This window comes from Balaenoptera borealis, assembly GCF_965194805.1.
Source record: "Balaenoptera borealis genome assembly, chromosome: 12".
Classification (NCBI taxonomy): Eukaryota; Metazoa; Chordata; class Mammalia; order Artiodactyla; family Balaenopteridae; genus Balaenoptera; species Balaenoptera borealis.
This window is the reverse complement of record NC_138869.1, coordinates 78,123,836-78,139,713: the sequence shown is the minus strand read 5'-3', so window position 1 is coordinate 78,139,713 and position 15,878 is coordinate 78,123,836. Positions and strand designations below refer to the sequence as shown.

Sequence of the window (15,878 nt, the reverse complement as noted above, 5' to 3'; positions counted from 1 at the left end):
ACAAAACAATATACATTAAGTTGTTCCCTACACCATTACCTACCCACTATACTCAAGAGGAATGCAGACTTAGAATATCAATAGAATTATTAAGAAAATAAGATATACTAAGTAATTTAAGTAATAAATATTAAAACTATGTAACTATAAAGACTATGATAAGCAAAATGTTACATATAACATGGAAAGAAAAACATAAAACTACTCCTACACTGTGACTATGTTCATGTAAAAATATGTGTGTGCACATAGGAAAATGATGAAGTATACAAAAACGGAAACAATTAAATGAAGGGAACAAAATTAAAATGTGAGATGTGAGTTTTAAAGTTTTCCTTTAAAACTATTCTTCAATTGTTTGCTATGATTTTTTTTAATTCATAAATTTTTTTAAAGGATATTTAAGTCCTGACAAATGACACCAGAAAGTTGTTAGGGTCTAAAGCCAGGCTCAAGGCCATCTTTTAAAGGACCAGGAATGCCTTCTCCCCCTCTGCATGTCATCCTCTACTTCCATCTAGTCTACTCCTTCCAAATGACTGTTTTTTCTTCAATCTCTTTATTTGTAGGGACTACCTAAAGCAAGGTCCTAATTTGAAAAATAAATACAACAGAGTACATCCAAGAAAATCCTGTTTCACAGTGACTGACATCTGTTGTTTACTAACAATTCATGTCAACAGAAATGGAAGGCCACTGGGGGAGTAGAAAACTAAAAATCTTTGATAATCCTAAAAGGTTCTCCCCACAACATTCAGATATAACAATTTAAAAACTCTAAAAATCCCTAGAAATAAACAAAATCCTCTGTATTCTAAGACATTTTATAAATATACCTACTAATCGCCATTAAGTGAAAAGATTTTAAAATGCATTGGTAATGTTTTTCCTTTTAATTTCATTTTAAGAAAAACAAGAGGGAATTCCCTGGTGGTCCAGTGGTTAGAACTCGGCACTTTCACTGCCGGGGCCCAGGTGTGATCCCTGGTCAGGGAACTAAGATCCCGCAAAGCCTCATGGCGCAGCCAAAAAACCCCAGAAAAACAAGATAAAATTTTCACTAGAAAAAAAACTAAGAAGCAGCAGAACAGATTTTGACAGATTCCTTCAGGCCATTAGTAAAATAACTAACCTCTTCCCAAAGGTACGTAAATGTTAAGACTGTGATTCTGAGTAGACAGTTAACTAAGAGCCAAGCGCTGACATTTCGAGAGCTTCGAACAGTGTTCTGTGCTAAAAACGTTACAGCCAGGGTCACTGGTTTGCTCAGAAAGGTGAATCCATTAAATAAGTACAAGCATTATGTAAACCACGTTGTGCTAAGAAATATCTGGCTCTGACAAGGATAATACTTGGCCCTCCATAAAATTACTACTATACTTTTCCACTTATAAAAACAGAAAGGCAACTTACGATCTCAGCTCCCCATCAAGATCCTGTTGTCTTAACTTTCTGAAATCAGCATCAAGAGCCTGGTAGTTTTCCTCAGAAGTATCATAGAAACCAAGAGCAGGCTTTTTTTCAAATGGGATTTCAGCGTTATAATCAACTCCTCTCTTCTTTTTTCTTTTCTTCTGAATTTCTATGCCAGCTGCTCGAAGTTCTCTTCTCTTTTGGAGGGCAGCAAGACGCCTGAAGAAAGAGAATGCAAATCACCTTCAAAATCATACACCATTGGGAAAGGATGGATCAGCCATCAGAGTTAAGAAAACTACCCGGTCACTTGGGGAAGAAATATTTATTTAAATCCTCACCTCACACCGTTCACCAAAATCAATTCCAGTTTTGATTTAAAGGTACACACATACACTAGAGCAAAGAGAAAAGCCAGAAGGAACTATAAGTAAATAGGTATCTAATCTCTGGATGGGAATATACTCACTTAATATAAATTAAATAAAGGGTGAAAAAAACGATCAACAGCTTTGACTTTTAAAATTTATATCCCTGTAGCACCATTTTTTAAAAATCATAAAACAATATTAAAAGGCAAATAATAGGAAAAAATTTTGCACTTAGTATTAAGAATGGTTAGATATAAAGAATCTAAGCAAGTTTTTAAAAAATGTACCCAAGGGAAAGGAAGAACAAAAGGAAATAAACAGTTCACTAAGGAAAAAAATGCAAATAGCTAAAATGACAGTGTACTTTAATAATTAAAGAATCACAAATTAAATCAAGTACCATTTTTACATATCTAATCAACAGCATTCAATTTTTGCTTTGTTTTAATGGCAAGGGTGCAAAAAGTGGACAGTCTCTCACAATGGTAATGAGAAAGTACAGTGGTATAGCTTTCCCCAAAGAGAATTTGGAAATACACATTAATATCCCTAACTTTTTTACATTTTTAACCCAGCAATTTCACTCTTCAGCCTTTAGCCTAAGGAAATAAATAGGGACATGTACAAGGCCTTAGCTACAAGACTGGTTACCAAGCACTGTTCAGAAAAGCAGATAAATAGACACAACCTAAACGTCCAACAATAAGAAATTAGTTAAAATAATTTATAACATAGCTATAAGACAGGGTATTATACGGCCATCTAAATAACCTTTAAGAAATCTGTAGGGCCTTACCTGGTGGCACAGTGGTTAAGAATCCGCCTGCCAATGCAGGGGACACGGGTTCGAGCCATGAGCCAGGAAGATCCCACATGCCGTGGAGCAACTAAGCCCGTGTACCACAACTACTGAGCCTGCGCTCTAGAGTCCGCGAGCCACAACTACTGAGCCCACGTGCCACAACTACTGAAGCCCGCATGCCTAGAGCCCGTGCTCTGCAGCAAGAGAAGCCACTGCAACGAGAAGCCCGTGCACTGCAACGAAGAGTAGCCCCCCGCTCACCGCAACTAGAGAAAGCCCACGTGCAGCAACGAAGACCCAACGCAGCCAAAAATAATAAATAAATAAATAGATAGAGAGATAGATAAATAGAAAGAAATCTATAGATAGATAGATAAATAGATAGAAAGAAATCTGTAAATCTACTCTGACATGGAAAGATGCTCAAGACACACTGCTGTTTAAAACAATGTTACAAAGTTTACATGTTATGGAGCAACATGTAAAATTATATGCATATCTATCAGTGAATACATGCATGGGGAGATGTGAAGGATGTTCACCCGAACAGTAACAGTGATAATCATAGAAGGCTGGAATTTCATTTTTTACTTTTTCCTTTGTACTTTCCCAAGATGCTATAATGTTAATGATTCAATGATTAGAAAAGCTATTCAGAATATTAAAAAGGAGAAAAATCAAATTATAAAACAGTATACAGGAGCAATTCCACAAACCCACTCCCCAACAAAACTGACAAAAATTATTAAAAAAAAAAAAAAGTTAAGTCTCTGGAAGGATCCTAAAGGAGATACAGCAAATAAAGAAACGTTTATTCAAGAAAATCTACAAAAATTCGATAAGAAAAGTGAGAGCCTGTAGTATTCAAATCAAGACCCACTCCCTCTTCTCTTCCCCCGTCCCAGCTCAGGGAGACAGAAACTCCACTCCACACTTGGTGCAGCAAAGAACACAGAGTTCTCTCTCCCCTCCAGCTCCCTGGCTTTCATTCCAGGAGGCGCAGGACAGCAGCATTTCTCATCCTGCCTCCTGGAAGCCACTGCAGAGGCTAAGTTCAGACAAGAGTGACTGAGAAGGAGGGGCTTTCTTCTTCTTCTTCTGCCCAGGGGCTCTACGTTGGGCACAGTGCTACTGAGAATACTGGAGCCCAACGATCCTTGCCTGGGCCTGTGGGATGAGGGTCAGGGTCAGGGTTAGGGGACCTGGGGCTGCTGCCTACTCCCACCCCCGACACTGAACACACAGCTCCTAAAGTGGGGGTGCCACTCAAAGACAAGTACATCAGCACCCCTGGATAGAACAGAGAATTCCAAACTCTCCCCAAAGAAACTGACTTCATTTGCAACAGGAAATGGAGACGTTCAGGCCTCAGGGCACTCTCAAAAACAGTGGTAGTCCTGGTGAAAGGCAACTGCGAAGAAACTGACAGATTCTTTGGAGGTGCAGCTAAACTGCAGGCCCACTAGCTTGCCAGAGAGAATCAATCTCTTTCAAAAAGTGGGAGAAGCCCTCCTGGGATGAGAACAACTACCAAACACTGACCTCAGACACTATCCCTTCAAAGGAGCCGAAGTTTGATTGGAACACTTTGTGGAGCAATTAATGCCTCAAGCCATCCTTGAAAACAATACAGCAATAAGCTGGCAATTAGTAGAGTTTAACAGCTGGGTGTAGCCAGGGAACAAGATGTCAAAGGAAGTCCCCTCAAAACCACCTCATCCCAAGGCGACTGTGGGCACACCCAAGACTGTGTCCCCATGAGGAGCAACATCAGAAGCTTCACATTTCTAGGTGGGGGATGGGGAGAACAGACTTCACTAAAACAATTCAGCTAGTCACTAAAGGAGTAAGCAAGCAAGTAACAGGAACAAGGAGTGGATGGGGGCAACACAGTACACAGAACTGCTACAGTATATCATCCAAAGTGTCCAGTTCTTAACAAAAAAAGGTGAGACATGCAAAGAAACAGGAAAGCATGACCCACACCAGAAAATAAGCAGGCAACAGAAACTGCCTGTGAGAGCAACCAGATGTCAGCTTTGACAGACTTAAAAGGAGACATTACAAATATGTTCAAAGAACAAAAGGTAAGCACGATTAAAGAAGGAAGGTAGGATGAAAATGTTCATCAAATAGAGAAAATTAACAAAAAGAAATGATTAAAAAGAACCAAATGGAAATTCTGGAATTGAAAAGTGTAAAGCTGAAATGAAAACTTCACTAGAACAGATTCGAAGTAAAGAATTAGCCAAGATGAAGACAGATGGATAAAGATTATGCAATCCAAAGAAAAGGGGGGAAAAAAAAGAATGAAGAAATACGAACAGAGCCTCACAGAAAGGTGGAACACCGTTAAGTGCACCAACATATGCACAGTAGGAATATCAAAAAGAAAGAGAAAAAGGAGAATAAAACATTGGCTGAAAATTTCCCAAATTAATTGAAAACCATTAACCTACACATCCAGGAAGCTCAACGAACTGCAAGTAAGATAAACATTAAGAAATGCACAAACAGAAACATTACATTAAAAATGCTGAAAGCCAAAGACAAGGAGAAAATCTTGAAAACAGAGAGAGAAAAACGATTCATCACTTACAAGGGAACCCCAGTAAGATTAAGAGCTAACTTCTCATCGAAACAGTCTATACAGTATGATCTAATTTTACACAAATGTTACTGTATGCGTAGTACACATAAATGTATGTCTATATTGAGAAGAGAAAGGTTTGAAGGGACACATTTCATAAGTAATTTTATTCTTTAAATAAAGACTTCAAACGACATTAGAAAACCTTTACAATATAATGCTAAGTGAATATAACCAAGCTATATAGCATTGTATCGACCATGCCCCAAAAAGAAAATAGTACAATACTAGTATTTTGTAGGAAAAGTGTTATTACTTTTATAATCAATAAAAAGCTTTAAGTTATAAAACAGATCTGTAATTTAACATTTAAAGTACATAGTCCTGGGGCTTCCCTGGTGGCGCAGTAGTTAAGAATCCACCTGCCAATGCAGGGGACACAGGTTCGTGCCCTGGTCCGGGAAGATCCCACATGCCGCAGAGCAACTAAGCCTATGCGCCACAACTACTGAGGTGCTCTAGAGCCCGTGAGCCACAACTACTGAGCCCACGTGCCGCAACTACTGAAGCCCACGTGCCTAGAGCCCATGCTCCGCAACAAGAGAAGCCACCGCAATGAGAAGCCCGTGCACTGCAACAAAGAGTAGCCCCTGCTCACCGCAACTAGAGAAAGTCCGCATGCAGCAACAAAGACCCAACGCAGCCAAAAATAAATAAATAAAAATAAATAAAATAAAAAAAAATAATAAATAAAATAAAGTACATAGTCCTGCAGTACATTCTGCATACACACCAATCTAGTTAATTATAAGATATATGCACAAGGGCTTCCCTGGTGGCGCAGTGGTTGAGAATCTGCCTGCCAATGCAGGGGACACGGGTTCAAGCCCTGGTCTGGGAGGATCCCACATACCACGGAGCAACTAGGCCCGTGAGCCACAGTTGCTGAGCCTGCACGTCTGGAGCCTGCGCTCCGCAACAGGAGAGGCCGCGATTTCGAGTGGCCCCCACTTGCCACAACCAGAGAAAGTCCTCACACAGAAACGAAGACCCAGCGCAGCCATAAATTAATTAATTAATTAATTTTTTAAAAAAATAGTTGTTTAAAAAAAAAAGATACATGCACAAGTTATGAAGATGTTCTACAAGAACATCTATAAGAAAGTGTAGGGTAAATTTAAATCTGGAAAAATGTATTTGTTAAAGCAAGCAATACCAACCATACTTGGAGATTTTCATATATATATACACCTGTCATATCCCTGGGCCAATCCACATGGTTAAAAGGCTCAAACAATTTGGTCCCCAAACAACCATGGACAAAAATGGAAAAGTGAATTTTTTTACCTTACTCACATTACTTAACCCTAAATAGTATACGGAACAGAAAGATGACTAAAACTCAGCAGAAAATTTAGAACCTCCTCTTAGCTTCTGTTTACTGTCCCAGGCCTGTCATACTCCCATCATAAGTAACTATTCTGGGCTAGTGGTTGGCCAGCTATGCCAAAAAGCATCCTCTGGCATAGAAGAATCCTCCATCCCAGGATCTGGCACTTCACAGCCATTATTGGGGAAACCATCAACACAATGCTAGTTATTAGGTCAGGAAGTATCAATACTTCCCAGCTTAGGGACCATAAGAGGTAGTTGTGGAGGCTGGGGAGGCTATTCCAATGCCTGAATTCCAAAAGCTAATAAGCTCTTATAAAGTTCAAGTTTTCCCTTTATCCACTTCATCTGGGTTTCTAGGCCATTAGAAATGATGTCAACCATGGATCTAACCAAAAGGGAGGGGAAAGTGGAGAAAACCTTGAGTAGAGGGCAATACTTAATTCCACTCACTTTTTAAATACAAATTTCTATGACAGCCTAAAATGTGGTTCAAGGCTCATTAACTCCCTCCATGTTCAGCTGAGTCTCCTATTTCACAGCCGGTGCCTGCCCAACACTAATCAAGGAGAGTAACTATTGGCAGTCACACCACAGTCCCAGAGCCCCGTGTGTCCTCCAGCCATCTGACGCCAAGATGGCTACAACAAATGAAGCTCCCCCATGCTAACAGAACAAATCCAACACACCAAGACATACATGTATGTCTATACCCGGGCATTACTTCTGCCATGTCTTACAAAACTTTTTTTAAATATGTGTTTTTCCTATAACCACTCTTGAAATGGTTAGGAAAATATATATAAGATTTTTCCAAAGTAATAAACTAAGGACTATTAGCAAAATTGGAATTAGACAACTCTAGTTATCATTCACCCAACAGGGTTGATAAATCACACAGTTTTATTGGGCCTAAGGATGCACACACTAATTTGTTCAACTACAGATGGAAAACAACCATACCTTGCTTCTTCCAACTGTTTCTCCCTCGCTTTCCTCTTGGCTTTCTTTCCCTGAGTATTAGCCAGGCGGGCTCTAGCTTCAGAAAGCATCTCCAATTCATCTGCAAAAATAAAGAGAACAAAAACTAACTTCTCCAACAGAAGCAAGGTGAGAGACATACCCTAGTGCTTAAGATGAGAAAACCCATCAATATAATCATTATATGGTGCAGCATAAAGGAAATAGCTTGGGTTTTGAAGTCAGAGAAACCTAAGTTAAAAATCATGCCCACCACTGGATAGTTATGTGACTCTGGATAGTAACGTTTCACCATTTATAAAATGGGAATAACAGTTCCTACTTCACAGGGATGTTGAGAAGAACTAAGGAAAAAGAAATAGGTAAAGCATCTAGCAAATACTCATTAAACAGTGGCTATAATTATCATATCCTTCATTATCATCAACTATCTGGCACAGCACAAATTGTGAAATATTGTAAAAACTACTGTTTAATTATAAGGGGACTGACCATCTTCATTATCATTTTTCCTTCATTTTTTTCCTCAGAACTATTTCTCTCCTCCAGTACATTTTCCATAGCTCCCCAGAGTAAAACAAATTTCATTACTGATAACTTAGAGCAATTCCTACACAAGGGTGTCCAATGAAATCACAAGGGAACTTTAAAAAACAAAAAACAAAAAAACCCTCAGATTCCAGGATTACCCTCCATTCCCCCCGCCAATTTACTGACGCAGACCTCCTGGGGAAGCCCTGGTACCTTTATTTTTTAAAGTTTGCCATGTGACAGTGATGCAGCCAGCCTAGCCAAAGTCTGCCTTTGGGAACAACTACCTTCAAACTTTTAAATTAAAAACTCAACAAATATTCACTGAATGCTTCACCACAACCCTGTGAAGTAAGATAGATATTATTACTCTCCATCTGACAGGAAAGAGAACCAAAGTTCAGAGAGATTATATGACTCATGTAAAGTCAAATAGCTAATAAGTGGCAGACATGGCACTAAACTAGATTAAAATCTAGTTCCTCTGATTCCTGATTCAATGTCTCAAAAAGGCATCGTAAGTCTCCCTCATGGTATTGTAGTGTTGCCCTTTCAAGAAGATCAAACTTCCTGTCTGAAGTGAAAAAAGTAGTTAATAGGAGCACTGGATCCCCAAATCCTGACTTGTTGCCTCTCTCCTCGGAATAGGAATGAGAACACAGAATCCTAAAGAGCTTACCTCTAGCCACCAGGAAATATCCAGTAATATCACACTGCTTAACTTACTAAATGAATTGAAACATCAAAAGATAAAGGGACATTATCCAAAAAGAGCAATTACTCTACGATAGAAGGTTGGACACACTTGGAAAGATACTTAGAGTAACAACTACAGACAGAACCACAATTCGAAAAAGTCAGAGGAGTTTAGATAAGAACTAAGAGAGTTAAAAGAAGGCCTGAGAAGTCTATGGTTACCAAAGAAATAAATTCCTCACAAAAATACACTTACCCTCATCCATATCAATCGGATCAGGCCGTGCTGGTTTTGTTTCTGGATTTGGATCTATTTCTCCAGGTTTAAGTTTTCGTGGATCATCTGTTGTTTCCTCTTCATTGTCTCTCTGGGCAGCTTTATCCCTAGGAATGAACCCAGAGTAATCAGTCACACTACCACCCATTTAGTCTTAGAAATACCAGGTTCCCTAGTGCTGGCACCCTTTTCTTTGAAAAACCCAACAGACGAGCATTAACAAAAATAAAGCATTTCTACTATTGCTTCACCTGAAAGAGATGGTTTTAAATTTCTCTCTAATTTCAGTGTTTCCATTCACCATGAAACAGGATCCAAGCAGCTCCCTAAATCACAAATGCAGCAGAGCCACACAAAAAAGCTTTTAGTGAGGAACCAAGATGTTCCAATGGTTAACTCTCAGCAGTATGACTATGGGTGATTTTAATTTGCTTTTTCACTATTTTTTTCCCAGATTTTCTATGATGAACATGTATGGTTTGTATAATTTTTTTTTAATATTTACTTATTTATTTGACTGCGCTGGGTCTTAGTTGGGGCACGCAGGATCTTCGTTGCAGCATGCGGGATCTTTCAGTTGCAGTATGTGGCCTCTCAATTGCAACATGCAGGATCTAGTTCCCTGACCAGGGATCAAACCCAGGCCCTCTACACTGGGAGCGTGGAGTTTTAACCACTGGACTACCAGGGAAGTCCCTGTATAATATTTTTTAATTATTCCTTTAAAAAGTATATAACAGGAGACATAATCTTGATCAACCACATGAGACTTGGAATGTACAATCCAATAGCTTTAGCTCCTCTAGCTTTATTCAGATCTGTAACTAATGTTTAAGGACAGAAAATGCTAAAAGTGTATTCAGCCTCATTCAGAAGATATACACACATTTTAACACTGCTTTTGGAGATTCACTTACAGAAGAAATTCATAGTGTTCCAAACACTGGGCAGCTGTTCTTCCAATGATTGGAGCAATGGTCCTCCACTGAGTTGGCATCAACTTGGCCAAGTGCAAGAGTTTTTCTTCTTCTTCTCTGGACCATTCTGTTTTCTTAATGCTGGGATCCAGCCACTCATACCTATTAAAAAGACATCATTTTATACCTTAATCAGTCACCCAGCATGAATATCCTCCTTACGTAATAGACATACTGGCTTCTAGTATCTGAAAAATGCAAGCTAACTCTCATCCTTCAATCACAAAAGCTGTTTTTTTTTTTTACAACAGAATATTCCCTATTTGGTTAAACTTACCCCATTCCAAATACCTTATCTCACTAAATTCTACTGTATTTTAATTATGCAAGGTTAGTAATGTTTAAGAAAGGTAACATGACTGAAATATGATCATATGCCTTCCTTCTCAACTACCAATTGTTTTCATTCATCTTACACTTTATTAGACATTTTGCATTTATAAATAAGACAAAAACCACCTCATATTTTCATAGTGTTTCTAGTTTTCATAGTACTTTCTGGTGCTTTGATTTGATTCTTACAACACCTTGGCTTACTTCTTTAAGCATTTGACTTACACTCACTAAATGCTTTTCAAAATTGTATTTGTTTGGTGAGTTTTTTAATTTAAGTAAAACTACTATGTCAGCTCTGTCTTTCCTCATGCTCCACCTGACCCACCTTTTCCATCCAGTCTACTTAGCTGGATGAGAGGCCTGCAAACAATATATAAGCCTTACCAAACACAGCGGTAGGAGCTTAGCTCCACTAACAGAAGCAGAAATCAGAACCACTTATGTGGGCTGAGGACCGTCTTCCTCTTTGTGGGCCAATCTCTACATTCTGATCCTTTCCCCTACCCAGGTGCCCAGGAAATTAGGTCACTCTTATACAATCCAAAATATGATCCTAGTACCACATGGGTCAGGGCTGGGGCCACATCACTCATGCCAAAAATACATGTAAAAAACTTAATATGTCCACTACCCTGTGACTTCAAAGGGGACACCACAGATGTAATGTTGGGTTATGTTATATTCTGGGGAAGCAAATATACAATGTTTCAACCATTCATGAGGCAACTCAACTACTGTAAGCTAGCCTAGAAAATTAACCATTATTTATCATTTATTTCTTTGGGAAAGTAAGTTCTAAAACAATCCACTTATAAACTTTTGGAATACAATCCATTTATAAGCTAGGATCCATCTGTACCTAAAAGTAGTTTTATTTCATGCTTCACAAAGCACTCTCAATCAACATTAACTCATTTGAGCCTCACATCTCCAATCAGTTAGGGCCAAGTATTATCCCCAGTTGGGAGAAAATAGTGGCAGGAAAGAGGGACTAGAAAATGGCTTGCCTAAGATCACATAGGAAGCAAAGGACGGCTAATTCTTAAATCTAAGTTCCCATCTCCCACTCCATACCTTCTGTTATATCACAATGCCTGCTTTCTTTGGTAAGGTTCAAAGAAATGACATTTGCCTCATCATAATTAAGGTCGTTTTGTGTTTTCCACTCATTAACTGGTACATACCATCTGGCTTTGCACTGTTTTGCTGATTTTCTATGCAGCAGTGAGGCAATCCTAGACCACTGGTTTTTCCCATATTTCATTACCGCTGCCTTCAGAATTTCATCCTAAAAATTGTTGAAGAAAAACAGTGTATTCAATCACAAAACTCCAAGTGAGAAAAGACAAAATTAAAATTAACTCTAACAGAGTTGTGCTATGGAGAAAGAGAGATATCAACACACACATATATCCTAGATTTAAAAAGAAAGTACAAAACTTCATTACAATAATAAAAAAACAGCAAGCCAGAATCAGTGAAATGCAAGAAGTTAAGAACTGCCTTAGAGGGACTTCCCCAGTGGTGCAGTGGTTAGGAATCCACCTGCCAATGCAGGGGACACGGGTTCGAGCCCTTGTCTGGGAAGATCCCACATGCCATGGAGCAACTAAGCCCGTGCACCACAAGTACTGAGCCTGCAAGCCACAACTACTGAGCCCGTGTGCCGCAACTACTGAAGCCCGTGCGTCTAGAGCCCGTGCTCTGCAACAAGAGAAGCCACCGCAATGAGAAGCCCGCGCAATGCAGTGAAGAGTAGCCCCCGCTCGCCGCAGCTAGAGAAAGCCTGCGCGCAGCAACGAAGACCCAATGCAGCCAAAATAAATAAATAAAATTAATTAATTAAAAAAAAAAGAACTCCCTTAGAAGGACATCCTACCCTCCCTTACACGGACATCCTACCCTCCCTTACACGGACATCCTACCCTCCCTTACACACAACCCCTTCGCTATCCCATCCAATAATTGGGAGTGGGTACAGGGTGTGGCTGTTACTCTCTTCAAAAAAATATGGCTCATTCATTCATTCATTCAAAAAACATTCCCTGAATACCAACCTTGTACCAGGTCTTGTGTACTTAGGGAAACAGAATCAAAGAGCATATATCCAGCCCTCAAGAAGCAAGTCAAGACTCAGGTGAGGGCTTCCCCGGTGGCGCAGTGGTTGAGAATCCGCCTGCCAATGCAGGGGACACGGGTTCGATCCCTGGTCCGGGAAGATCCCACATGCCGCGGAGCAACTAAGCTCGTGTGCCACAACTACTGAGCCTGTGCTCTAGAGCCCGTGAGCCACAACTACTGAAGCCCACGTGCTGCAACTACTGAAGCCCGCGCGCCTAGAGCCCGTGCTCCACAATGAGAGAAGCCACTGCAATGAGAAAGCCCGCACACCTCAATGAAGAGTAGCCCCCGCTTGCCGCAACTAGAGAAAGCCCGCGCGCAGCAACGAAGACCCAACACAGCCAAAAATAAATAAATAAAATAAAATTTAAAAAAAGACTCAGGTGAATCCAATCTCTAACCCAGGCTTCCTGCCTCCAGCTTACGAACAACATTTTCTCTTCAGTCCCATAACCCCAACTCTGACCCAAGAATCCACATCTCAGGTCTAACCTAAGAATTAAGTATTTCCCCCTAACTCACCAGTCAACTCTGTCTCCAGACTCCCCCAGTCTCTAGATACTATTTCACCAGGGCACCCATTCCAATATGGAATTCACCAATCCCAGGAGAGCCCGGCAAGCTAAATCACAGACACCAGGGATATTAGAAGAATGCACTTGGGGCATTTTACTTTTAGGCTTTTTTCCACATTGAACTTGAGCTACATGCCTCATACATAAGCCACTCCACACCACTCCACACCCCTATCATCAGAGACTCAAAGACTGCAGGGCTTGGGCCACATCATAGGAATCCTGCTGTTACTTGATTTTTGTACACCTGTCTCTCCCACAGAAGTCGTCTCTTCTCCAACTTAAACAGGCTGGTTCCCTCTGTGCAAGCTGAGGCAAGGTTCTCACTGACTTTATGTGTAACTTTGTTGCAGCACTGCTATACTTAATCACATCTTCAAGGAAGTATATACAACAGTTATCTACCCTACTAGATCCATTCAGCAAAATTTCCCAAGCAAATTTTGTTTGGTACTGTCCTAGGTTCTAAAGATACCAAGATCTGGTCCTGCCCTCTTGCAGTGCTGTCTACTGGGGAAAAGAAACAGCAACTAGCACTTACTAAAAGATTACTATGTGACAGACCCTGTTCTAAATGTTCCAAATGTAGTGACTCATTTAGTCCCCAAGACAGGTAGGTATTATTATCATCCCCATTAGAAAACTGAGGTTCTGAGAGGTTAAGAAACCCTCCCAGCATCACACAGAAGGATGTGATGCTTGCAAGAAGACAAAGCAAACTATAACAAGTGGATGAAAGAGTTGTCATAGGACCACTGGGAGCGCAACTACTTTTTACAGGATGAATAGGCAAAAATTCCAGAGGAGTTTCTGGACTTGTTTTTTTTGTTTGTTTTTTTTTTTTAATTTATTTATTTTTGGCTGTGTTGGGTCTTCGTTTCTGTGCGAGGGCTTTCTCTAGTTGCGGCAAGCGGGGGCCACTCTTCATCGCGGTGCGCGGGCCTTTCACTGTCGCGGCCTCTCTTGCTGCGGAGCACAGGCTCCAGACGCGCAGGCTCAGTAGTAGTGGCTCACGGGCGTAGTTGCTCCGCGGCATGTGGGATCTTCCCAGACCAGGGCTCGAACCCGTGTCCCCCTGCATTGGCAGGCAGATTCTCAACCACTGCGCCACCAGGGAAGCCCTCTGGACTGGTTTTTGAAGGAAGGTCAGAAAGATGCCAAGCAGTAGGAGGATATTTCAAGAAGGCATAAGATGTAAAAACACACAGAGCATGAAAAAATATGGTGTTCTCGGGAAACTGACAAATTCAGTGCACTATTAACACCAACTCCACTAAAACCTCGTTTCTTTTTACTCATTCTCTACTGTTCTCTGGCTCACCAATGGCATGATCCACTACATTTCTGGAAGCAAAGAGACTACTGTAGGCCTATCTGGCTTCTATCCAAGCTGAAGCGGAATGACAGGAAGACACAGGCCTTGGGATCTGACGGGAGGGCGGACAAGTTATGCCTTGATAACAGATGACCGCAGGGATGCGGGCATAAACGGGCACTTTGAACCTGGCACTCAAACTGCTTCCCGTCTGCAAGGAAGTCAAGAAAAAAACAAAGTTGTCGCCACAGCACTTCTTCATTTTTGAATATCAGAGAGAGGCACGATGCCTGGGCTGAGGAACAGGGGTGCCCCAAAGACCGACTCTAGTGGTTATCCTAGCTCTCCCTCCACACTGAGTTCCACCAGGGCAGAGGGCGCGTCCTCAATTCAACAAATGTTCACTGAGGGCCTAACGAGTGCCCGGCAGGTAATCAAGTGGTTAAATCACAGTCCCCGTCCTTGATGTGCTCAGATAACATGGGACCGGGCACAAGGTAAAGGCCCCGAGGGTCGGCCCCGCACCGCCCCCCACGCAGACCCCGCAGGCAACCTCCCCGCCTCCCCGACCTCCGGGCGCCTGCGCACCAGCAGCTGGAGGGGCGTAGGGCAGCGGACGGCGGGAAAAGGGGACTTACCTCAGTATTCCTCCACACGCCCCCCTTTATCATAATTCGAGGCATCTTGGCGGCGGGGTGTCTCGGCAAGCGGCCGAGTGAAGCTTCTGAGAAGTAGTAACGGCGCTACGGCCACGGCACCCAAAGCCGTCACTTCCTCCAAGCGCAACCTTCTGCTTTGAACAGCTCTGCGCAGGCGCAAGGCGGGGTTGGGGGGGGTGGGGAGAAGCTTAAGTAGCAAGTCTCGCGAGAACTCGAGTGACTGAAAGGAAATAAGTGCTTTGTTGTTAAAGCTCTACTCTAGGAAGACACAGAAAATCATCAAACGACTCTAAGCCAAAGCGCCCTACGCCGCACGCATGCCCAAAATAGATTGGAAGAAGCCATGGCTCTCGCGAGATATCGGCGGTGGCTCTTGGCAGAGAATGTAGTGCTGCGGTTGGTTGTGACGTCACCTAGTGGCAGAGAATAGGAACGTGACGCGTGTAGAGTTTAAGCCCAGCTGGTCTAAAAAGAACTTTGTTAATTTATTAATTTAGCACTTTATTAGGCATTTAACTGATAGGAATTTATTCACAGAATACTCAGGAAAAGGCAACAGCTTATTTAAGCCTAAATTACCTAACTTGGAGGTAATAATAGTACCAACTTCGTAGGGTCGTCCTAAGGATTAAATGAGATCGTAAACCTAGCATAGTATCTGATACATAATTAGTGATCACAAAAGTGGCAACTGTTATTACAAGAAGCGCAACCCCAAGTGATCAGTGGTTGTCCCAGAAATCCACAGAAATGTCATGTCCGAGTTTTTCATTCATTGCTATTCAGTCTGTGTGGATTAATAGTAGAGAGTTACCATCGATAGGTACTGGTATTAGACACAC

General features: G+C 41.4%; 1 protein-coding gene and 1 long non-coding RNA gene across 3 annotated transcripts in view; one reads left to right on the top strand and one right to left on the bottom strand.

Annotated features, from left to right (window-relative positions):
* Window positions 1–15,190, bottom strand: part of CDC5L (cell division cycle 5 like) — a 46,396-nt gene extending 31,206 nt beyond the window's left edge. Inside the window, exons 1-6 of one of the 2 annotated variants that reach the window (XM_082347578.1) lie at window positions 15,016–15,190; window positions 11,551–11,654; window positions 9,971–10,132; window positions 9,033–9,160; window positions 7,532–7,631; window positions 1,414–1,632 (exon numbers count right to left, since the gene is read on the bottom strand). In XM_082347578.1, coding sequence (XP_082203704.1) covers window positions 1,414–1,632; window positions 7,532–7,631; window positions 9,033–9,160; window positions 9,971–10,132; window positions 11,551–11,654; window positions 15,016–15,060 — 758 coding nt within the window. In that variant the 5' untranslated portion in view covers window positions 15,061–15,190. The remainder of the gene's footprint in view (window positions 1–1,413; window positions 1,633–7,531; window positions 7,632–9,032; window positions 9,161–9,970; window positions 10,133–11,550; window positions 11,655–15,015) is intronic. The other variant, XM_082347577.1, reaches the window with a different exon arrangement.
* LOC309607481 lies at window positions 12,286–14,197 on the top strand. The gene is made up of 2 exons (XR_014232415.1): window positions 12,286–12,503; window positions 12,871–14,197. It is a non-coding gene; the product is annotated as an uncharacterized lncRNA (long non-coding RNA).
* Window positions 15,191–15,878: the final 688 nt, after the last annotated feature.